General features: G+C 37.5%; 1 protein-coding gene across 1 annotated transcript; it reads left to right on the top strand.

Annotated features, from left to right (window-relative positions):
• Positions 1-1,071: 1,071 nt before the first annotated feature.
• Positions 1,072-13,923, top strand: LOC583779 (STAM-binding protein-like A). Its single transcript, XM_030980001.1, has 12 exons — positions 1,072-1,222; positions 3,565-3,725; positions 4,234-4,298; positions 4,632-4,707; positions 5,407-5,499; positions 6,900-7,130; positions 8,271-8,328; positions 8,916-9,084; positions 9,542-9,746; positions 11,019-11,156; positions 12,177-12,289; positions 12,973-13,923. Exons 2-12 carry the CDS (start codon positions 3,588-3,590, stop codon positions 13,136-13,138), a joined length of 1,452 nt encoding a protein of 483 aa, XP_030835861.1. The 5' UTR covers positions 1,072-1,222; positions 3,565-3,587; the 3' UTR covers positions 13,139-13,923.
• The last annotated feature ends 6,290 nt before the right edge of the window (positions 13,924-20,213 follow it).

Genomic DNA, 20,213 nt, shown 5'->3' with positions numbered 1-20,213 from the left:
GCTTTGACGTTTCATTAAATTATTAGAGAAAGAAGACGATTTGTTGTACCTTTCCCGACTCATATTTCTTAATTTGAACTCAGTTTCCCCCTTCCCGCGCGAAGCGCGGAAGCTTTGACGATTCATTGTACCGTTCTCGACTCCTTTTCCCTTTTTCTTCCTACGTCCTCTTTCTTTTTTTCCTTCTCTTTCTCTCTTTTTTTTTTTTTTTTTTGGCCGGCGTTTTTTTTTTTGGGGGGGGGGGGGTGGGGGGGGGCGACCGCCCCCACCGCCCCCCCCCCCTGGCTACGCGCCTGCTCTCAATTAACATCAGCAAAAGGGGACCATGGGGGATCAACGGGAGCCGCTTCATATTGCTGGCTGTATAGAGGGCGCAACTAGCTAGGTACCAGTAGTGCAGTCCCGCTTTACTGGGCAGCGAGATTGGATTTTGTTGGTCTCCACTGAATTACTGTCTGAGTCACTAAATAGAATAGAGATTTTACCTGGATTACCTGGATAATCCTGGTAAATTTATCTATGAATTTAAATCATTGTAGGGTAGGTCCAGGTTACTGGAAATTTACTAATTCATTGTTGGATGATATTGAACAAAAAATCAAAACCCGGGATTAAAACTCAACAAACGATCAAGACCTATTCGGTCCAATTATGATAAAAATTCAAGTAGATTTGAGGCAGAAGGACAAGATACTGACATTATGAATTTGCTGTAAATGATCAATTATTCTTTGATACGTTGTTCATAATCAGAGGTATGCAGCCAGAAGAAGAAAATATTGGTGAATTTAAATAGAGACGGAAATCGAAGATTTGGAGAAGGCAGACAAAAACAGAGCTCATAATCGTTAAGAAAAGAAAAATGGAAGGAATAAAGATGAGGTCTGAAATAAAATGGATGGAATATGACGAGATATTTTTTTAATTTAGAAAAAAAAAAGAAATGCTGGGAATAAACGGGGGGGGGGGGGGGGGGGGGGGAGGAAGATGATAGTAGGTAAAGACTGGTGTAACATCTCAACCATACTCTGTGCACTGACCCTATGTCTCGTATAGGGCGATCAATCGTAGAATCTTCATTGCGACTCACTCTACTACAATATGCCCGACAAACGTAATTTCCTAAAATAGGAAGAAATCGTCATTTTTATAAGCCTTGAGATTGCGTTTCGTGAGTTGATACCGATCAAAAAGGAGGCTGAGATAAAAGAACATTTACGGAGTAAGTTTAATTTGCCTTACATTTGAGATGAAAATGAGTTCCGAGTGTGAATTAAAGAAAATTCATTCTATTTACAGAAACTACAGTCCCGCTTGTAAGATATGATGTGTTCATATGTGAGTGATGATGATGACTTGCGCAGTATTTTGGGGGAACCACACATAGCTACATTACTATCCTGGCTGTGACTTAAAAAATGTTCTATTGGTTTCAACATTTCAAACACCACTGTTCAAAACTCGACTGAGCTGAGATCACTCAAAACCGTTACTTTAGTGACAATTGAAGAAACCTAAATAGCAGTAAAATACAATCTTTTCAACTTTCCAATGTTAGGCACATTCATGGGGCACTAGAGGGCGCTTCGGTCGCGTACGAAAATCTGAATGGCCTTGCTGCGGTGGGTCGGCAATAATCAGCCCAAAACTTGGATATGGGAGGTTGGAAGGATATATCTTTTTTATAATGTTATCCGGTCTTACCCTTAACCATCCAATGTTTAATCTATGTAGGAATAACATGCGAGTATGATAAGAGAAACATCGGGACCATTACTGAAGTAACTTTTAAAATATTAGCCTAGAAATGACCACCAAACGGAAAAAATTGACATTTTTTCCCGACAAATCTTCATAAAATCTGAGTTATAAACAATTCACATCTAGGTACACTAATACAAATACGATTTTCTGAAAATTCAGGTATGATTTTTTAAGTTTCTTTCAAGTATATTTCTGCGCATTGCAGCGCCAATATTCTGCACTGCTTCAAAATCACCCTTGATTTTTTTTTTTGCAACGAATTTGATACGAGGTCTGCGAGTGTTCCCCGTTCCTTGCGTGTTGAAAGTTTGGTAATACATAGCTTGCATTGACTCGCGCACGAAAAAATGGTCAAAAACAAAATGTCAAATGAAGAAATAAACAAGCTTTTGTATAGTTATAAGAGTTCTACCGAGGTTTCTTTGTCGATTTAATTTATTATATAGTCTCAATTAGAATTCAGAATTATCTCACTGAAAAGTTAAGAAACCGACGATGTTCTCGATCGTAGTTATTTTCATTTTGCCAGCAGCCGATCTAGCGTTGTTTGGGCAAAAAAGCTAGGCCGCTGCCTTCCCACCGCGAACCTTTCCGAGTCCCGCTAAAATGGCGCGCTGCGGAGCTCCGAAGCTGCGTTGGTATCGCTGCAAACTCTCAGCCGCCTAGCTCCCCACGACGGACCATTCGCGGTACGGTGAGAGTGTGTGTGTGAAGTGTGATTTTGGATTCGAGAACGCATGTAACGCAACCGTGCGCGTCATTTAGAGCTGTCGAATGTGTACGACCAATTTTACATGTACGATTTTTAGTACAGATACTTGGTCAGTTTTCTTCTTATATCTTTCGTTTTACAACATTTAAAAATATAATTTCTTCAAATCTGCTCCTGACTCGGTTCAGACTAATTGTCTGATGTGTTTTCAAGTCAATTTTTTGAATATATTTTTTTGCATGAATTTGCCTACCAATGTTAGATTTTACTTAGATCTAGAAAGAATATTTTGAAAATTCAAATCGTGAGTCTACTGTCAAACTTGCCTATCAGCCACTTCATATTCACTGTGTGCATTAGCGTGCAATTGTGTTTGTAATGTGTGTTATATCTGTGTTATTATAGAGGTCAATATGCATTAGCATGGCATTACGCTTTGCTAGAGTGGGATGGGGGAACCTCTCCCTTCCGAGCTCAGCTGCCACACTGCAAGCAGCCACCCCTACAATTTATTTTTTGCTCTGTGCCTGCCGTTGAGTGCAACTTTTTTGGAGTTTTTGATGAATGTGGAAGCACAATTTAAAATTTTACAGAAAAGAGCTTGCTTACAAAAAAACTGGCGCTAGTTCAGAATCATAATCAGACTTTGACCTGTGACTCTGGCGTGGAGATTCTCTACTCTACATACCAAAAATCAACTAAATCTTCAACAGTTCTCAAATAATGGTCATGATTTAAAATTCATTATCTTTCTTCCCTGTTTCATATCAATTTTCATATCTTTTTTGGGAGTATTTTTCCTAAACACGAAGAACTACTGCCCCAAAACTGGCCTGGCCATACCCGCGGGCTTCAGCTTGTGCAAATACATGAGCGATGTGTAGATTTATAATTAAGACAAACACATGTTTTATATTTTACGGCAAGCTGTCAATTTTGTCTAATAAATATTTACTAAAAATGACAAGAATGATTACAGTCTCCGGTCTCTAAATTGGGTTAATATTACATCATATGATTTGATATCGGGAGAACTCATCAACTCAAGATTACATACATGTACATGAACCTGTAACTTTATTACTCAGGTGACTCTTATCAAACTGGCAACATGGTGATGCAGCAAGATCCGAGTATTGAGCCAGGTCAGCGGGTCCGCAGTCTGGCAGAGCATGGGTCTAATATCGTGGTGGATGGGAACCTTCCAATCAGAAGGTACTTTAGATCAGGCCAGGAGATGATTAAGATGGTAAGAGAAATGATTGTTTCCTCTCATTATTTTCTTTGTACATGCAGCAACTGCGGTGTAAGACATTTTTATTTTGCTTATTTTTCATGCAGGCTTTAAAAAAAAAATTGTGAAATTTCCTCAGAGAAGATTGATGGATATATGTTTGTCTAGAGCTTTTTTTGTTTGTTTTCTTCTTCTTTTTTGAGGGGGGGGGGGGGGGGTTGTGTTTTGTTTTTGTATTTTTTTAGGCAAGGTGAATATTGAATCGTAAAGTTTTGTTGATATTGTCAATTAAGATTTTTTTTTTTAACCTGTCAAAAAAACATTGTTAGCAACTTAGCACCTTGACTCTGTATCAGATGTACACATTTGAAAAATTGAAAGTTATAAAGGGAAGCTTAACTGTCCTAAAAAATTCAAGTTTCCCTAGGGATCTTATGTTTCATTGAATCATAAAGTAACTACATTATTACTCAGCATAGTACTTTTATTTTAAAGAAGTGTTTTGTTTCTCTTCTTCTGGCAGGCAAACATTTACTACGAAGAGGGGAACTGGGAGAGTGCATTCATTTTGTATTCCAAATATATGACGTAAGTGTAATGAAAACGTCTTTTTCTTTTGTCACTCTGAGTCAAACATTTATTATCTTTAACAGTCCTTGATCATGTTTAATCTTTTATGTAATTCATTAACAAAGTCTGAATATTGTATGTGATCTCTTTACAAAGACTATTTAAAGTCAGCCTAACAAGTCCACTTCCATGTAAATTGCTTTTATTGTTTTTTATTGTAGAATTATTATTGTTCTAATACAAAGTCATTGATTTGGTTTATGTTAATTCATACCTTCATCAATATATTGGGGAAAAAACCCACGATGATTATATCAAAGTGATTTTGATTCTTGCTTTCTGACTTTGCAGAATCTTTGTAGAGAAGATACGAAAGCATCCTCAGTACAAGGCAGCCAGACCAGAAGATCTAAAATCTGCAAAGAAGGTAAGCAATTTGAGGAGATCGAATCTCACCTTCATCTTTTAAATAATTGTGAATGAAAGTATTCTAGTGTACCAATCACCTTTCAACAACAAAATGTGTACAGCTTAGAATGTATAAAATCAAATCTCAGACTTCACCAAGCTCTATGTTGGCTTACAGATAAGGAGTGTAAAGAAAATAAAGAATAACGTAAGCGCACCTGGAATTCAAGTGGGACTTGGCTTCTGTGGGGCCCTGTTTAATTTGACCATGTAAGAGTGCAGCAGGTATTGTACTCACAAGTTACTTTAATGTTAATTGAGAGTATTTAAACTTGCAAAATCTCCTAATAATATTTAAAGTTCATATTTTGAAAGTACCATCATTCAAAATAAAATGTTTTTTTTAGTGATTGATACACTGTAGAGTTCATCCTATTTGTGCTTGTGGTAGTTAACCCATTCTGTGCCAGCAAGGTTTTGAACAGCTGTCATAAATGAGCTTTTAAGAGTTGATGTTGTCTTGTAGTGATATTGTAAACAACTGAATGTTGTACTTCCAAACCAAAATGAGAACTTAAAACATTCTGAAATAAGTGCTAAAAGAAAAAAAAAATGCAGATTCCAATGTTTTTGTTATCAATTGTTAATGATTGGCAAGTTTAAACTGCCTAGTATAGATTACAACTGAATATATTGTTGATCATATTTTCTCCCCTAGAATTTAAAGTCGGCCTTTCCGAATGCAGAGGAAACAAAGAAGAAATTAAGAGAGAAGTATGCAGAGGAACACAAGATATGGCAAGTTCAGGAGGTATGTTCAGCTTCCATACTTCATTCCATAACAAAAATATTTAATTGAATCCATGAATCCTTGGTTCCAGTGAAACCCCATTTCACTGTAACAAAGGTGAATATATAGAGATGTTTCATCACATAGTTTTAATTCTTAAAGATAAAGGTGAGTTCTGGTCATCCGATTGCATTGTAAAAGAAAAGGTGTGGAATGGATCAGAAAATATTGATCAGGTAGCATGTAAGCATTGGTGTGTACTGCAAAGTTCTGGAGTCATCAAAATCATAATAGATTTGGCCCAGTCTTGGTAAAGTAACAAGCACTGTACACAGAAAGATGTATATGGGACTACACAAATGGTGTCAGGGGCTACTAACCTTGATTTTCTAATCTTGATTTTCTAATCTTTATATGCTTATTACTCAGCCAGTATACATTTTCTACCAAAATTGTTTGGCAAATGGCATTTATTTGCAATCTTTAACATTCAGTGTAAGTTTCGTTTGATTCTGTGACAATTCATTTTTGTTTTGTTTACTAGAACTCACCTTTATCTTCAACATTTTTCTCTTTTTTTTGGGGGGGGGGGGGGGGGGGGGGGGAGTTGCCGTGGACTTCGGTAAGAAAAGAAAAAAAAATCTCTGTGTGTCCATTTATTTTTGAAATATTACCTATGAAGTTACAGCTCGTAGACATGTTTAAAGTAGATAATCACAATCAGGTGATTTCTGATATGAGACAGTTCATAACAAAAGATGCATTTTGGGGATGTAGTTCAACCCTCATAGCTGTATGGAAATAAGAAGGATCAGGCTTATCTCAAAGATCTCATCTTTGAACGAAATGTGATTATTTACATTCGATTTACCCGACCCTTTGTGAATATAAGGGGTATTTTTTTCACGAAAGTTTGTGTAATCCAATAACCCAACCCAAAGCCTATGACAAACACAAATCATTACCTTCCGGATTGAGGCATTGAATTTAAAAACAAAGTTGAGTTCTGGTCATGCGATTGCATTGTGAAAGAAACAGTGTGGAATCGATCAGAAAAGGTTGATCATCTAGCATATAGGTATCGGTGTGTACTGCAAGGTTCTGGAGTCATCACAATGATAAGAAATTTGGCCCAGTCTGGGTAAAGTTACAAGCACTGTACACAGAAAGATGTATATTGGACTACACAAACATGTGACATAAAAATCTGTCACAACTTTTATGCTGTTACTTGCCATATTTAGAATATTAAGGCATTTGAAGAGCCATGCTCTTCTGGGAACATTTTTAATCTGATGTTCTTCCACACTTGCATAATAACAATGATAACGCTCACAAATCATTTTCCACCTCATCCCAGAACTCGACCTTCTCTTTAAGCAATCATTTGAAGTGTGTATATTTGTCATTTCGTTCCCTAGGATGAAAGGAGAGCAGAGGAGGCGCGACAAGAGGCAATGGAAGCCCTGAGACTGGAGGAGGAACATGCTAGGAGGGAGCAGGAGGATACTGCAAGGTTTGATGAACAGAGGAGGCAGCTGGAGGAGCTCGAGAGACATTCAATCGATCAACAACAGAGGGAGCTAGATGGTCAGAAGGCTAGCCTCATGCAGGCCAAGGCAAAGCAGGAAGCTCTAGATCAAGAGAGGAAGGTAAATGGTCACCTAGATAATGATACTCAGTTTTTGTATAGGCTTATTACAATCACTAAACGCTTCCATACTTTATTAGATTATTACCTCGAGCTTTAGCTGGTCTGCCATTACGACGCTCTAGCATTTCAAAGAATTAATTCCTGCCAGGTACCCATTTACATCACCTTGGTTGTTCTATCTTCATTTTCAAAGACAACTCAAAGAAAGAAGAAAAGTGGACAGGTTCCCATTACATACAGGTTTCCATGAGAAACATTACTGATAGCATAGAAAGAATATGCTCCTTGGCTCCACAAAGGTTTGATGTAGGGCCCACCCGGTTCCTGGAATCAATCAGCGTGTTTCCACAGAAAAAAGTTACATGGTATTACCGGTGTATTACCGTGTAATACAGTGTAACTTTCCTGTGGAAACACAAGCAACACGGTTTATTGGCGACCTGTGTTGACCGAGATACGGATTATCATAACCACCTCTGGGAGGTGGTTATTGCCGTGTTGATCTGTGTGAAATCGCTGTGGAAACACACAGCGACAAACCGTGTCTGGCGGGAGGGAGAACAACTCGTTCGAACCACATATGATCCTGTGGAATCCTGTGTAGATCTGGATCCACGATCGAAGTCAAAGGTTGAATCTTGACTTCCAATTGACACAGTATTTGCCTGACTTGGAACAAGGAATTGGGGCTAATCGGAATGCTGCGCTCTGTGGAAACAGATTGGTTTAATACCGTGTCGCCGCGACACGGTATTTCGATCCCGGAAAAGATAATCCGTGTTCCACTTTTTTTCTGTGGAAACACGCTGAATGGGTAAACATCATCAGGTGTTCATAATTACTCTTTTGGTATCTGATTCTGATTTTAGGTTCTTTCTGTGTTTGTTTTAATGAAGATTTTGTAATAGATTGGAAAAAAAACATCCTTTTTAGAGAGTTCATTTTCAAAACATGAAAATAAAACTTTAATGGAGATCTATATCCTCTTGGATCACTGAAGCAGGAGTAGACCCTTGTTTTCTTTGGTTAAGAACTATTTTGTTTAAAAATTTAGTTCTTTTTTAATAATCAAAATCTGAACGTCTGAATTGCTGTTTTTACCTAAGGGAATTGACTAGTTTTTCCTTGTTCTTTGTAGAAAGCAGATGCATTGAATGAACAAGAATGGCAAGCAGAAGGAAACAGGAGATTAGCAGGTAAGTTTATTTCTTGATATTTGTGTTTGTTGTTGTTCATGTTTGACAGTGTTCACATTCGTATCTTCAAACAGAAAAATAAGGAGACTCTAAGAGGTTTCATTCTCACTTGAGGGGGTTAACCACTGCACAAATGCCCAAGAATAACTGCTTTTTCCCTCGTGTAAGAACATTTTAAGTGATTGAGCGAAACATCTTCAACCACCTCAAAAAATATACTTGTTTGCAGATGAAAAGTAATAAGCCTGTTCAGTGTTGGTGAAAGCTATACATGTAGCTGTCAAAAGTCATATTTGCTGAAGTTCTCAGTTCATTATTACATTTACCCCCACACCCCCCCCCCCACCCCCAATTCCACCCTCACCACAAAAAGGAATCATCATGAACATTTGTCTATTTAGTAACCACATATTCATTATAGACATTTTTTGTTGTTGTTGCTATTCTTTCATTTTACAGTATGGGCAGCATTAATATTTTACATATTTACATTAAAGTCATCACATGTATTGTTCATCCTATGATGACTGAACCCTTACCATGATTCTCTTATCATTCTTCATTCATTCATTCATTCATTCATGCAGGGAGCATAGCTACACCCATTGCAGCTGGTGGTGCAGCAGGCTTGGTCGCAGGGATGGGGGCAGGGGGGAATCTACCCCCTCCTCCTAGTTACGACGCTGTCTCACAAGGATATGGTATCCGATCACCTCAAGTCTTGCCTTCCTCACCCACACAGCCTACAGCCCCAAGGTAGGAATCTGATTTGAGATTATGGAGTGAAGAGGTGGGGGGTAACTATTACTCTTTTCTTTTTCAGTCTCATTGCCTCTACCATCCAAGTAGTAGTTTGGTTCAATTCAGGGGGGGGGGGGGGGGGAGTAGCAGGCAGAAGGATACAGTATCTGATTACCCTTATTCGTGCTTCCTAAGAAATTTTAGGTGGGGTGGTGGGGGGGGGGGGGATCAAGAAGTAAAGAGAGTAAGGAAAGAAAGGGGAAGGGTGCAGTGGAGAGCAAAGAGGGGCAGGGAAATGGAATGATTCTGTATTCTATCACAACAGTTCTTTAATTTTAAGCTCTAAAATAAAAAGATTTCCTTATAAAAGGCAAATTTCATGAGCCCCAAGATAGGGAGTTTGTCATAGCAAGGTTTGAGTGTATCAATCGTGTAATCCCCACCTACATGTATATTTCCTTTCCCAATCTAGGCCAGCCCCCACAGTGGACCGGTCACTCAAGATTGACCGTACCAATAAACCAGCTCAGATGTTAGGCATTGCCTCCTCCACATCCAACCTGCATGGCTTGAGAGACCTGTTCATTCCAGCTGATACCATGGAGAGGTTTCTAGTTCTGGCCAGTCATAATACCCAGAGAAACCTAGAAACATGCGGTATTCTAGCAGGGAAATTGGTGAGTTATTGATATTATTACTGGTGTTGTTATTAATAATACCTGGGGGTGTTTCATATAGGCCCGAATTCACAAAGCAAGGTTTGAGCTCAGACTAAGGTTTGAGCTCAAACCTCCTTTTGTTTCGCCAAACCTCCTTTTGTTCTTTACAAACCAGGTTTGTAAAAAACGCGTAAAACGCGTCATATGAAGTACGAAAACCAAGGTTTGTCGACAAACCTCCTTTGTGAATTCGGGCCAAAGAGTTTGTAAAGTTACACATGACTTTACGAACGACTTGTATATGAAGTGCCAGATAGGATGCCCAAATTTTTTCTGAAATTTCCAATAACCTCAATTGAATAGTGGCAAAAAATATACTTTGCATAAAGAATGGTTGTTATAATAAGAATGTTAATCTACATCTGCATAGTTCAACTTAATAAATAATAATCAATGATTGAGCAATAATGATTGAGCATCCCATTTGGCTTTTCATATACAAGTCGTTCGTAAAGTCATGCGTAACTTTACAAACAGCTTTATGAAACACCCCCCAGGTAGTTTTATTTGTATTGTTATTATTAATCATTATTGTTATTAATATTATTGGAAGTACGGGTAGTATTATAGTTATTATCATCGTCATCATCATCATCATCATCATCATCATCATCTTTATATAGTATTTGCCTGGTAGGGGAAAAACGAACTGAATCTCTGTGATCGTTGAGTCTCTCCAAGAAAGTTGATTTTTTTTTTTCTGTGGTTCTCTGCATTCGCTCTTTTTTGAAAATATTTGTCCTTTGCAATATAAAGCATAGGATGAGTACTATCAAATTGGATGATGTTTGAAGGTTTGCATGGTGGTATGAATAATCACGGTAGAGGTTTACGGTACGCCATGTGTAAAGTTTTCACTTCTAATTTCTATCCACTTTCCTTAGTCCTTCTAGGACTTTACACATGGTGTACCGTAAACCTCTACCGTGATTACTATCAAATTGTAATTAAACTCACTCCTAGATCCTAATCAAATGATTGGCCAAATGCGGTCACAAGTGATTCATTTCCTGAGAATCTCACTTTTTTTCATGAAAAGTAGTTTCCAGTACTATCAAATGATTTTTAAGTACATGACTTGATGGCGAAGGTCAGGACTCTGTGTGAGAGACTTTACCGACTCAGTCCTAACCCCTGATGAAATATTATAAATTCAACTCCTTTGAATGTGGGCATCAATGGAAAGACTAGACAAGACTTCAATGTTTTCCTTTGCCTTTCTTGTTTCAGGCTCACGATGCCTTCACAATCACTCACATCATCGTTCCAAAGCAGACGTCGACCTCTGACTCCTGTACTGCCCTCAACGAGGAAGAAATCTTTGACGCCGTGGACAACAATGATCTGATCACTCTGGGTTGGATTCATGTAAGTTCAACATCTTATTTTTATGACGTTTGTTTTTCACCGAATAACCACAATGGAACCAGTTTCAGTGTCCTAGGGCAAGACATTTAATTAACATTTGCCACTCTCCACCCAGGTGAAGTAAATGGGTACCTGGTAGGAAAGAATTCCTTGAATGCTTTAGCACCTTAATATGGAGGCGCTACAGCCGGGGTTATAATATGATACTTTGTATTAGGCACAATAGGGTATATTTATATAGTAGCTGTGTTATATTAATGGACCTAATTCTATTATTATTATTGTGCAATTGTTTGTGTATATTACATGAAATTAGATGCAGCTTGCAAAAAAAGGCACATGAACATCTAGGATGAATAGAGTAATATGTTCCCTTTTTTTTCTTTTGATAGAATCCTGGAGGGAAAAACATCCTAATTTAAGAGCATTACTTGTTTCCTACCCAGTGAAGCCGCTATAACACTATACAGTGAGAAACTTACCGGTGGATGTAATGTTTGCCAATTTTATAAGTGGTTCATTGTTGCAAAATGTTCATACCTCAAAAGGAATGAGACACAACTGACACTCATCCGAATATGTGCAATTTGTTAAATTTTCCTGCTGTGAAAATCACCCTTGATGACAAGTCCATAGTGCCAACCCTTACAAATAATCAAGAATATTCCAATTTTCTGGATTTCTAGGACCTAAATATCCGGAATATTCTGATATTCTTTTTTTCTTTTTTTGTTTTTTGTTGCAGTGAATTTTTATTCGCTTTTTGGTACAGATTTAGAGCGTATTACCAGTTACACTGCCGCCTCAAGTGCGATTTCTTATTTTTGAAGGCATACCGTCCAAAAAATTCCTATATCTTATTTTCAAATGTTGGCAGGTATGCAAGTCAAAAAACTTTCCTTATAGCGAAAGTTGCTTATTTTATACAGTACTGTCTAAAGCACAGAGATTTATTGTATAATGTACGGTTCAAAAGGCTGGCTGCTATTTAATGTCCTGTGCTTTTTTTTCTTTTTGCAGACACATCCCTCTCAGACGGCTTTCATGTCCAGTATAGATCTTCATACCCATTGCCCGTATCAGATTATGATGCCTGAAGCCATAGCTATCGTCTGTGCACCCAAACATCAGCAGTAAGTCTGTTCAAGGGGAAATCCCCCCTGCTCAGTATTAAAGATAAAGTAGAGTTCTGGTCATGCGATTGCATTGTGAAAGAAACAATGTGGAATCGATCAGAAAAGGTTGATCATCTAGCATATAAGTATTGGTGTGTACTGCAAGGTTTTGGAATCATCAAAATGATAAGAAATTTAGCCCAGTCTTGGTAAAGTTACAAGCACTGTACACAGAAATATGTATATGGGACTACACGAACATGTGTCATAAAAATCTGTCCCGATTTTTAAGCTGTTACATGCCATACTTGAAGAGCCATGCTTTCCAGGGAACATCTTTTATCTGATTTTCTTCCACACTTGCATAATAACAATGATACCACTTACAAATTATTTTTCACCTCTTCCCAGAACTCAACCTTCTCTTTAAGTTGGTTTTATTGCAAGCAGAAAAGTGAGAGTAACAGACCTGTGAATGTCGTAAGGAAAATCAGATGAAAAATAAAATTATTATGACTTTAATTTTCTAATTTGTAAAGATTAGACGCTCATCGACAACTCTGTGACATTCCTTTAAAGGATTTCTCCAATTTTCGCTATAGGAGAAAGTAATCATCAACTCCCATTTTCTCCCAAGAATATGTTCATTTAAACTTTCATCCTAAATGTAATCATTATACATATGCTTTTATCCTCTACAGAATTTGTTTCTTTTCCCTGACACCTGACTACGGTATCACCTTTATTGCCAACTGCAAGGAGAAGGGGTTCCATCCGCACCCCTCACAACCCCCTATCTATGAGGAAGGGGGCCACTGCAAGGTCACGAGTCAAATCCCACCAATAAAGATAGAAGATCTACGGTGAAGGAAGGCTGGGATTGATTTGTATAGAAGAACAAATGAAATGCTTCAAGAAAAATCCAGGCTGCACTAACAAATATCAATCAATCAATCAAAAGATATTTGATATAGCGCCTTTTCCTTGCGGTTACGAAGCGCTGCACACACTGCTCCACAATGTTTGGGCCACTTATAAACATGTTAGATCTAAAAGTCCAGTTGAACTAGATGTTTCAGTAAGCTTGATGACAGCATATGATGGCTTAATTTGTATATACCAGACTGAACAAGATTTCTTGAGTTCGACCACATACAATTGAAATGCATAATTTGCAGCAGTCTCACTTTCACATATAGCCTAGCCATAAATACTACGTCTTTAAGACCCAACTGCAGTGGACAGGGCTGATTGGTATCGTTTTGGAGATGAACAAAAAATTAAACTTCCTGCTTTCACTTACAGTAAGCCCCACAAAGACCCTTTAGTTGCCAGAGATCAATGGCTGCATTTCCAAATCGCAAATACATGTATGGCCAGTGGGCCATATGGCTAAGCCCTACATGAAAGTAGGACCATACCATTATCAAGACAATGAAAGAGATAAGATCCTTGTCATTCCTAGTTTAATCCTTCCTGGACAGGATTTATCTTTGGGGATAAATTGATCACATATTGTTCTTCAAATTTGCACAATAATACTTTCTCTCATTAGGTATAATTTTTAAGGCTCTGAATCAAAACTTAATTGAGCTAAACCACAACATGTTGAATGATTGTCTTGAAAGGGTTATTTGAAATGACCTTTTTTTTTTAAAAGTTTGTGGCAGCAGTATCTATTCATTACACTACTGGTATTACTAGGATTAATATTAAATCCACAGCATTAAATAAGGTCCCTTGACATAGACTTTGACATTGTGACAAATCAAATCAAATCAAATCAAAATCACATGTTATTCCTCTTTGTGTTTCTAGAGAGATGCTATCTTTGAATTCAGTTTGAATTCAGTTTGCATTAGATTTTATATTTTGTGATATGATTTTAGACATTTGAAATGCTTGTAAAGGATGCTGATACAACTCACTATTTTTCACATAGGCCATGTATTCCTCCATGTATATATTCTTAATGTTTATTTTTTTGAAAAGTTTTTATTTATTTCAGCTGTGTATGTACATTAGATCAACTGCTATTTATTAATTTGTCCTTATTCGAATGGAATTATATCATAGATAGCAATATATAATATGTCTAAAGGAGATTTTGTTCTATGTAGCAGTATAGCTTCGTAATTCTATGCAAAGTATTTGAGAATACAGTATAGTGTTTATACTTGACTCTGAATTAAGAAATATTGCCTCTATTTTATTCTATATACTATATAGATAGATGCTTACAGTGCACTAATCTGTTTATGTTTATGTTTGTTTAGGTGTAGATACAGTCTAGAGTTAAAAAATGAAAATGACACCTAATTCAGCTTATGCCACTTTAAATATACTGTACCTGTGTTATTAAGATATGTGCCAAGGTGGTATGCAGACTACCCGCTTTAGTTAAAAGTTTGTATTTTGCTATAATTACTTCTAAGTGTTTGTTTTTTCTTCTTTTCTTCAGCTTCTTGTCATCTTCCTCTCCTCGTTCTCCCATCTCCTTCACTGTGACTGATGAGAATATATCCTCAGTAGCAAACTCCTGTTTTGTATTGAATGAGGAGGGAGGAGTCTTCCAAAAATAAACATGAATTAAAATTAATTTCTAGTTTCTTGTCCCAATTTTTCCTGTTAATTAAGGAGGAGGGTTTTCATGTTATTTGGTATTTTTCTTGTACATAAAAATGCATTTGCCACAAATTTAACTCAAAGCTTTTTCTGCAATTACATGTGTACATGAACTTTTGGAGCTCATAAGAAAGTAGAAGTGCATCATATTAATAATTTTGTTACCACATTGTCTAGATGTCTCAAGATTGTTGTTCATTTTCATTTTAGAGCAACAATAATAGAGAACATAAATGTTGAGGCAGTACCCCCCCCCCCTCCCCCCCCCCCCAAAAAAAAAAAGGAATGAAGAAAGGAAGGTTGAGGGGAAAAGCAACTAGGAATTGAATGTATCTTGCCTTACATAAAGTATTTGACATCACAGCTTTACATTTAAGTTCTGTATCTATTACTTTAAAAAAGTATTTTGTTTCACCAATCCATGCATGTTTGTATAATAATGATGATAGGGACTTTTAGATTTGCGTGGACTGATACGTGTGACGTCCATTTAAGGCAGTACATTAAAAGGACATCGATCGTAGCAATCCCCATTGTCTTTGTGCGAATCTAAAAGTCCCTAGTGATAGTCTTGTATAGCGCTCATGTCTGGCACATTGCTACCCCTGGCGCTCCATTATTATTACCCGCCGGACTTAAGCAGGTATGCCGCTGCCATTACAGCACTCAAACTATTAAGGAATTAATTCCTGCTGTGTACTCATTTACTTCACCAGGGTGGAGAGTGGCAAATGTAGATTAATGTCTTGGTGAAGGACAAGAAAGAATGTTGATGTATAAGATGTATTTGCTTCGTACCATTGCCTTATTCCATAAATTATATCTTCGTTCTAGCAGATATCACTATGTACATGTATTTGTTATTTTTGTAAATGTTTTATGGCCAAATGTCGATATGATGATACGAAAATAGATTTTATAAAATTTCGATTTGGAATGTAAATGTCTGTAGATAGTAAAAGCAAAACAATAGTTTTATGTCATTGGTTATGAAATCTCTCTTGCTTTGTGATCTAATGTAAAAAGCATTGATATGTTCCAGACTTATAAGAATACTAAAGATGTGTTACCTTACTACTTATGATTCATGGAGTTTATTGTTTTTCCTGTAAATCTATTTTTTGCTTTATAAATATATTAAAAATTTGCAATATCATTCTCCATATTCATATATTTCAGAATTTCAGAAATAGCTGATTATTTCTTTCTCATAGAAACAAATATATAAATTGTAAATCTTAAACAAAAAGTATTAATAATACCTTCATACCTTGTTTGAAAATATGTGTAAAATATATGTTTGCAAAGGATGGGATATATGTGTTGTTAAAGAAATCACAATGCTGATGGATATTGGGGGATAATGATGCTTTTGAATACTGCTTGGGAGGGAGGAAGGGGAAGGGGAAGGGAGAGAAGAGAAAAATAAGAGAGAGAGAGATGGATGGAGGGGGGAAAAAGAGTGGTTAAGCAGGGTTTTTTCTTGTTCAATTACTGAATTGATTTACAATGAAATGAGGAGTAGGATTCCTAGTTCACAAAAGCATCGCCGGTAACATTTCTGAAATAAAAGGAATAAATGAACGTCTGGCACAAATAACAATAAAAATCAATAAGAGATACAAAATCAAGATTATCCAAGTCTATGCTCCAACTTCAACACACGACGATGAAGAGGTAGAGAAACTTTACGAGGAAATAACGGACGTGATGAAAGGCAGTAAAACACAGTTTACAATAGTCATGGGTGACTTTAACGCCAAGGTCGGGAAAAGAGAGGAAGGAGAAGAAAGCACAATCGGCCCCTTCGGAAGTGGGCAAAGAAACGACAGGGGGGACCGACTTCTTGAATTTGCCATTAGCAACAAAATGAAAATAATGAACACTTTCTTCAAGAAAGGAGCATCCAGGAAATGGACATGGAAAAGCCCAGGCGGAAACACAAAGAATGAAATTGACTTCATACTAACTGATAACCCTCACATCATCCAAGACGTGAAAACAATCAGCAAGGTGAACGTGGGAAGTGACCACAGGATGGTAATGGGCAAGATGAAAATCAACACCCGACTAGAGAGGCAAAAACTCCTAAAACCAAAACAAAGTAGCATCAACCTAGAGAAACTAAAAGCGAAGAGAACAGAATTTCAACTGGAGTTGAAAAACCAATTTCAACTTTTGACGGACAAATGCACAGACGAAGAAGGAAACAGATCCCTTGAAACATGGACTGATCTGCTAGTGGAAAAAACCCAAGAAACCGCCATAAAGATCGCAGGGAAAAAACCAAAAACCCGTGAAAACAAGATATCAGAATCTACCAGAAAACTCATGGAAAAAAGAAGGAACATGAAAGCAGAAGGCATAGGCATCCAAAATGTTGAATATGTAGAAACCTGCAAAACAGTAAGGAAAAAGCTACGTGAAGACATCCGTAGTTACAACACAACAATGATAAAATCCACAATTGAGGAAAACAGAAGCCTGAAGAAAACTTTCAAGAAACTAGCACATGGAAAACAGAAAATCACAAGCCTCCTCGACAGCAATGGACAAGAAATCACAGATCAGGACCAGATACTTCAAAGAATTGAAGAGTTTTATGAACAACTATACAATAGCAATAAAGAGACAGAAGATCCAGGAGAACCACAAGAAAAGATCCCAGTTGTAACTGATTGGGAGGTTCAACATGCAATAAATCAAATGAAGAGAGGGAAGTCACCAGGCCCAGACAGCATACTTATAGACACAATCAAAGAAGGAGGAGACACAATAACTGAGGAACTAGCCAAACTTTACAATGTATGTATGCAAACGAGGAGAATACCACATCAATGGAAAGAAGCCACAATGATAATTCTGCACAAAAAGGGGGACAAGCGAGATCTAAAGAACTACAGACCCATCAGCCTCCTCTCAAACCTGTATAAGCTGTACACAAAAATCATCACCAACCGGCTAGAGAAAATCCTTGATAACAACCAACCTAGGGAGCAGGCAGGCTTCAGAAGGGGTTTCTCAACTATGGACCACATCCACACCATTAATCAATTGAAAGAAAAATGCCAAGAGTTCAACATCCCCCTATGCGTAGCATTCGTAGACTATGAAAAGGCATTTGATTCCGTAGAAACCTACGCAGTACTGAAGGCACTTCAAGACCAAGGAATCAACAATACATACATCAAAATCCTTAAAGACATTTATTCAGACTGCTACAATACTGTCAGAATGCACAAGGCCAGCAACAAAATCATGATAAGAAAGGGAGTTCGACAGGGAGACACCGGCTCACCAAAATTCTTCACTGCTTGCCTAGAGAGCATCTTCAAAACATTAGACTGGTCATCAAAGGGAATCAACATAAACGGGGAAAACATGAGTCACTTAAGATTTGCAGACGATATTGTCATCATATCTCACAACTTAAACGACCTCGAAATAATGCTACAAGAACTGGACGATGCAAGCCGACTTTCAGGCCTCAAAATGAACATGAAGAAGACTAAAGTCATGGCAGGATCAGCCAAAGATCCAAAACAAATCCAAGTGAACGGTACCAAAATGGAGCAAGTAGAGGAGTATATTTACCTAGGACAACGTTTCTCCCTCCAAGACAAAAATCAAGACAACGAAATAAGAAGAAGAATCAAAGCTGGATGGCGAGCCTTTGGCAGATACAGCACCATCATGAAAGGCAAACTTCCATTATGCCTGAAAAAGAAGGTATATAACCAGTGCATCATCCCAGCAATCTCATACGCTGCAGAAACATGGACGCTAACTTCAAAAATGGAAAGAAAGCTAGCAGCCTCGCAACACAACATGGAAAGAAGTATTCTAAGCATCACATACAAAGACAGAAAAACAAACAAATGGATCAGGGAACAAACAAAAGTCCAGGACATCCTTAAAACAGTGAAAAGAAGGAAATGGAATTGGGCAGGCCACATCAGCCGCAGGAAAGACAATCGATGGAGCTCAGCAATCACTCATTGGACACCATACGAGGGAAAACGAAACAGGGGACGTCAAAGAAAAAGATGGCGAGACGAGCTGCAACAGTTCTGGGGACAGACAAATTGGCACCAACAGGCGTTGAACAGAGGCATTTGGAAACATCATGCTGAGGCCTTCATCCTGCAGTGGATTGACAACGGCTGATAAAGTAAAGTAAAGTAAGAAATGAATTGAATTGAAATGAATTACATTAAATCATCTTCCATACAACATAAATTCCTTTTCAATTGGTTTAACAATACAAAGATTGTGTCACAGCACAATATACAGAACTATACATACCAAAGAAGTGTAAAGTGTAATTTAGTATGTGTGAGAGAGAGAGAGAGAGAGAGAGAGAGAGAGAGAGATAGATATGGAGATAGATTTTAAAGTTGTGGTCAATCAAACATGAATCTGCAACACGGTGACGTATCTTGCTAGCCCCTCTCCGATTTGCTTGGTACATACAATTCAATAAACTTTCATTTTCTTCATTATCGATGGAATATATTTTTTTCTCCAATACAGTTATATAGAAATATACTTGGAATAAATATAATAGGGTGCATGTGTGATTTTTAAAAAAATTGACAGAAAATTAAAATGTATGATTTGTTTTCAGCACGGGAAAAATGTGCGGGGGGGGGGGGGCTCTCAAAATACATCACAGAGTTGCCAATTTTTGTTTGATTGACCTTGAGTTAAACAAAATTCCTAACTTTCTTATTTTTTTATCAGAATTTGCTCAAATTTTCAAACGCCTCTTCCTTTCATTTTGATGCTTGTAATGTAATTAAGCTTATCACGAGATGGCGCTATATAAAGGGACACTATGCTGTTCCATCACGTCACCAAACTGAAATGCGTACGCCCTCACCTTCCCCCACTAGAATGTCTTTCTTTTTTTTTATTGAGAAAAAAACCCTTAATTGACCGAGCGGAGTCCACTATACGTTCGTTAAATTAGTCCAAAGTTATAAATCATGACATTTAAGACAGACAGAGATGAATGATCAAAGAAAAATATATAATTTCAATTTTTTCATGATTTTCCTGGCATGTATCCCCCTACCAATACATGGGAAGGGCTTCACTTTGTCAAGGATAAACATTTCACGTTGCCTTTCTAATTTCTTATATCATCTCTCTCTCTCTCTCTCTCTCTCTCTCTCTCTCTCTTTCTTAGCTACCTTTCTTACACTTTCCCTTTTCACCGTTTGCTTTACAGGGGAACGGCAAAGGCTTAGCTATAAATGGGGACGTGCTCTTTTTTATGAAACCAATGCTCCTTTCTTAAATCCAGTGTGGTATA

The sequence above is a fragment of the Strongylocentrotus purpuratus genome, unplaced genomic scaffold, assembly GCF_000002235.5.
Source record: "Strongylocentrotus purpuratus isolate Spur 01 unplaced genomic scaffold, Spur_5.0 spur5_scaffold_10, whole genome shotgun sequence".
In the NCBI taxonomy this organism is placed as follows: Eukaryota; Metazoa; Echinodermata; class Echinoidea; order Camarodonta; family Strongylocentrotidae; genus Strongylocentrotus; species Strongylocentrotus purpuratus.
Note: the sequence above shows the minus strand (reverse complement) of the source record. Positions and strands in the feature narration are given on the sequence as shown.

Excerpts from the sequence above, each read along its gene's own strand:
- LOC583779 (XM_030980001.1), top strand. The coding sequence starts at position 3,588 with ATGGTGATGCAGCAAGATCCGAGTATTGAGCCAGGTCAGCGGGTCCGC. Across the intron at positions 3,726-4,233 it reads GCCAGGAGATGATTAAGATG|GCAAACATTTACTACGAAGA; the intron begins GTAAGAGAAATG and ends TTCTTCTGGCAG. Across the intron at positions 8,329-8,915 it reads AGGAAACAGGAGATTAGCAG|GGAGCATAGCTACACCCATT; the intron begins GTAAGTTTATTT and ends TCATTCATGCAG.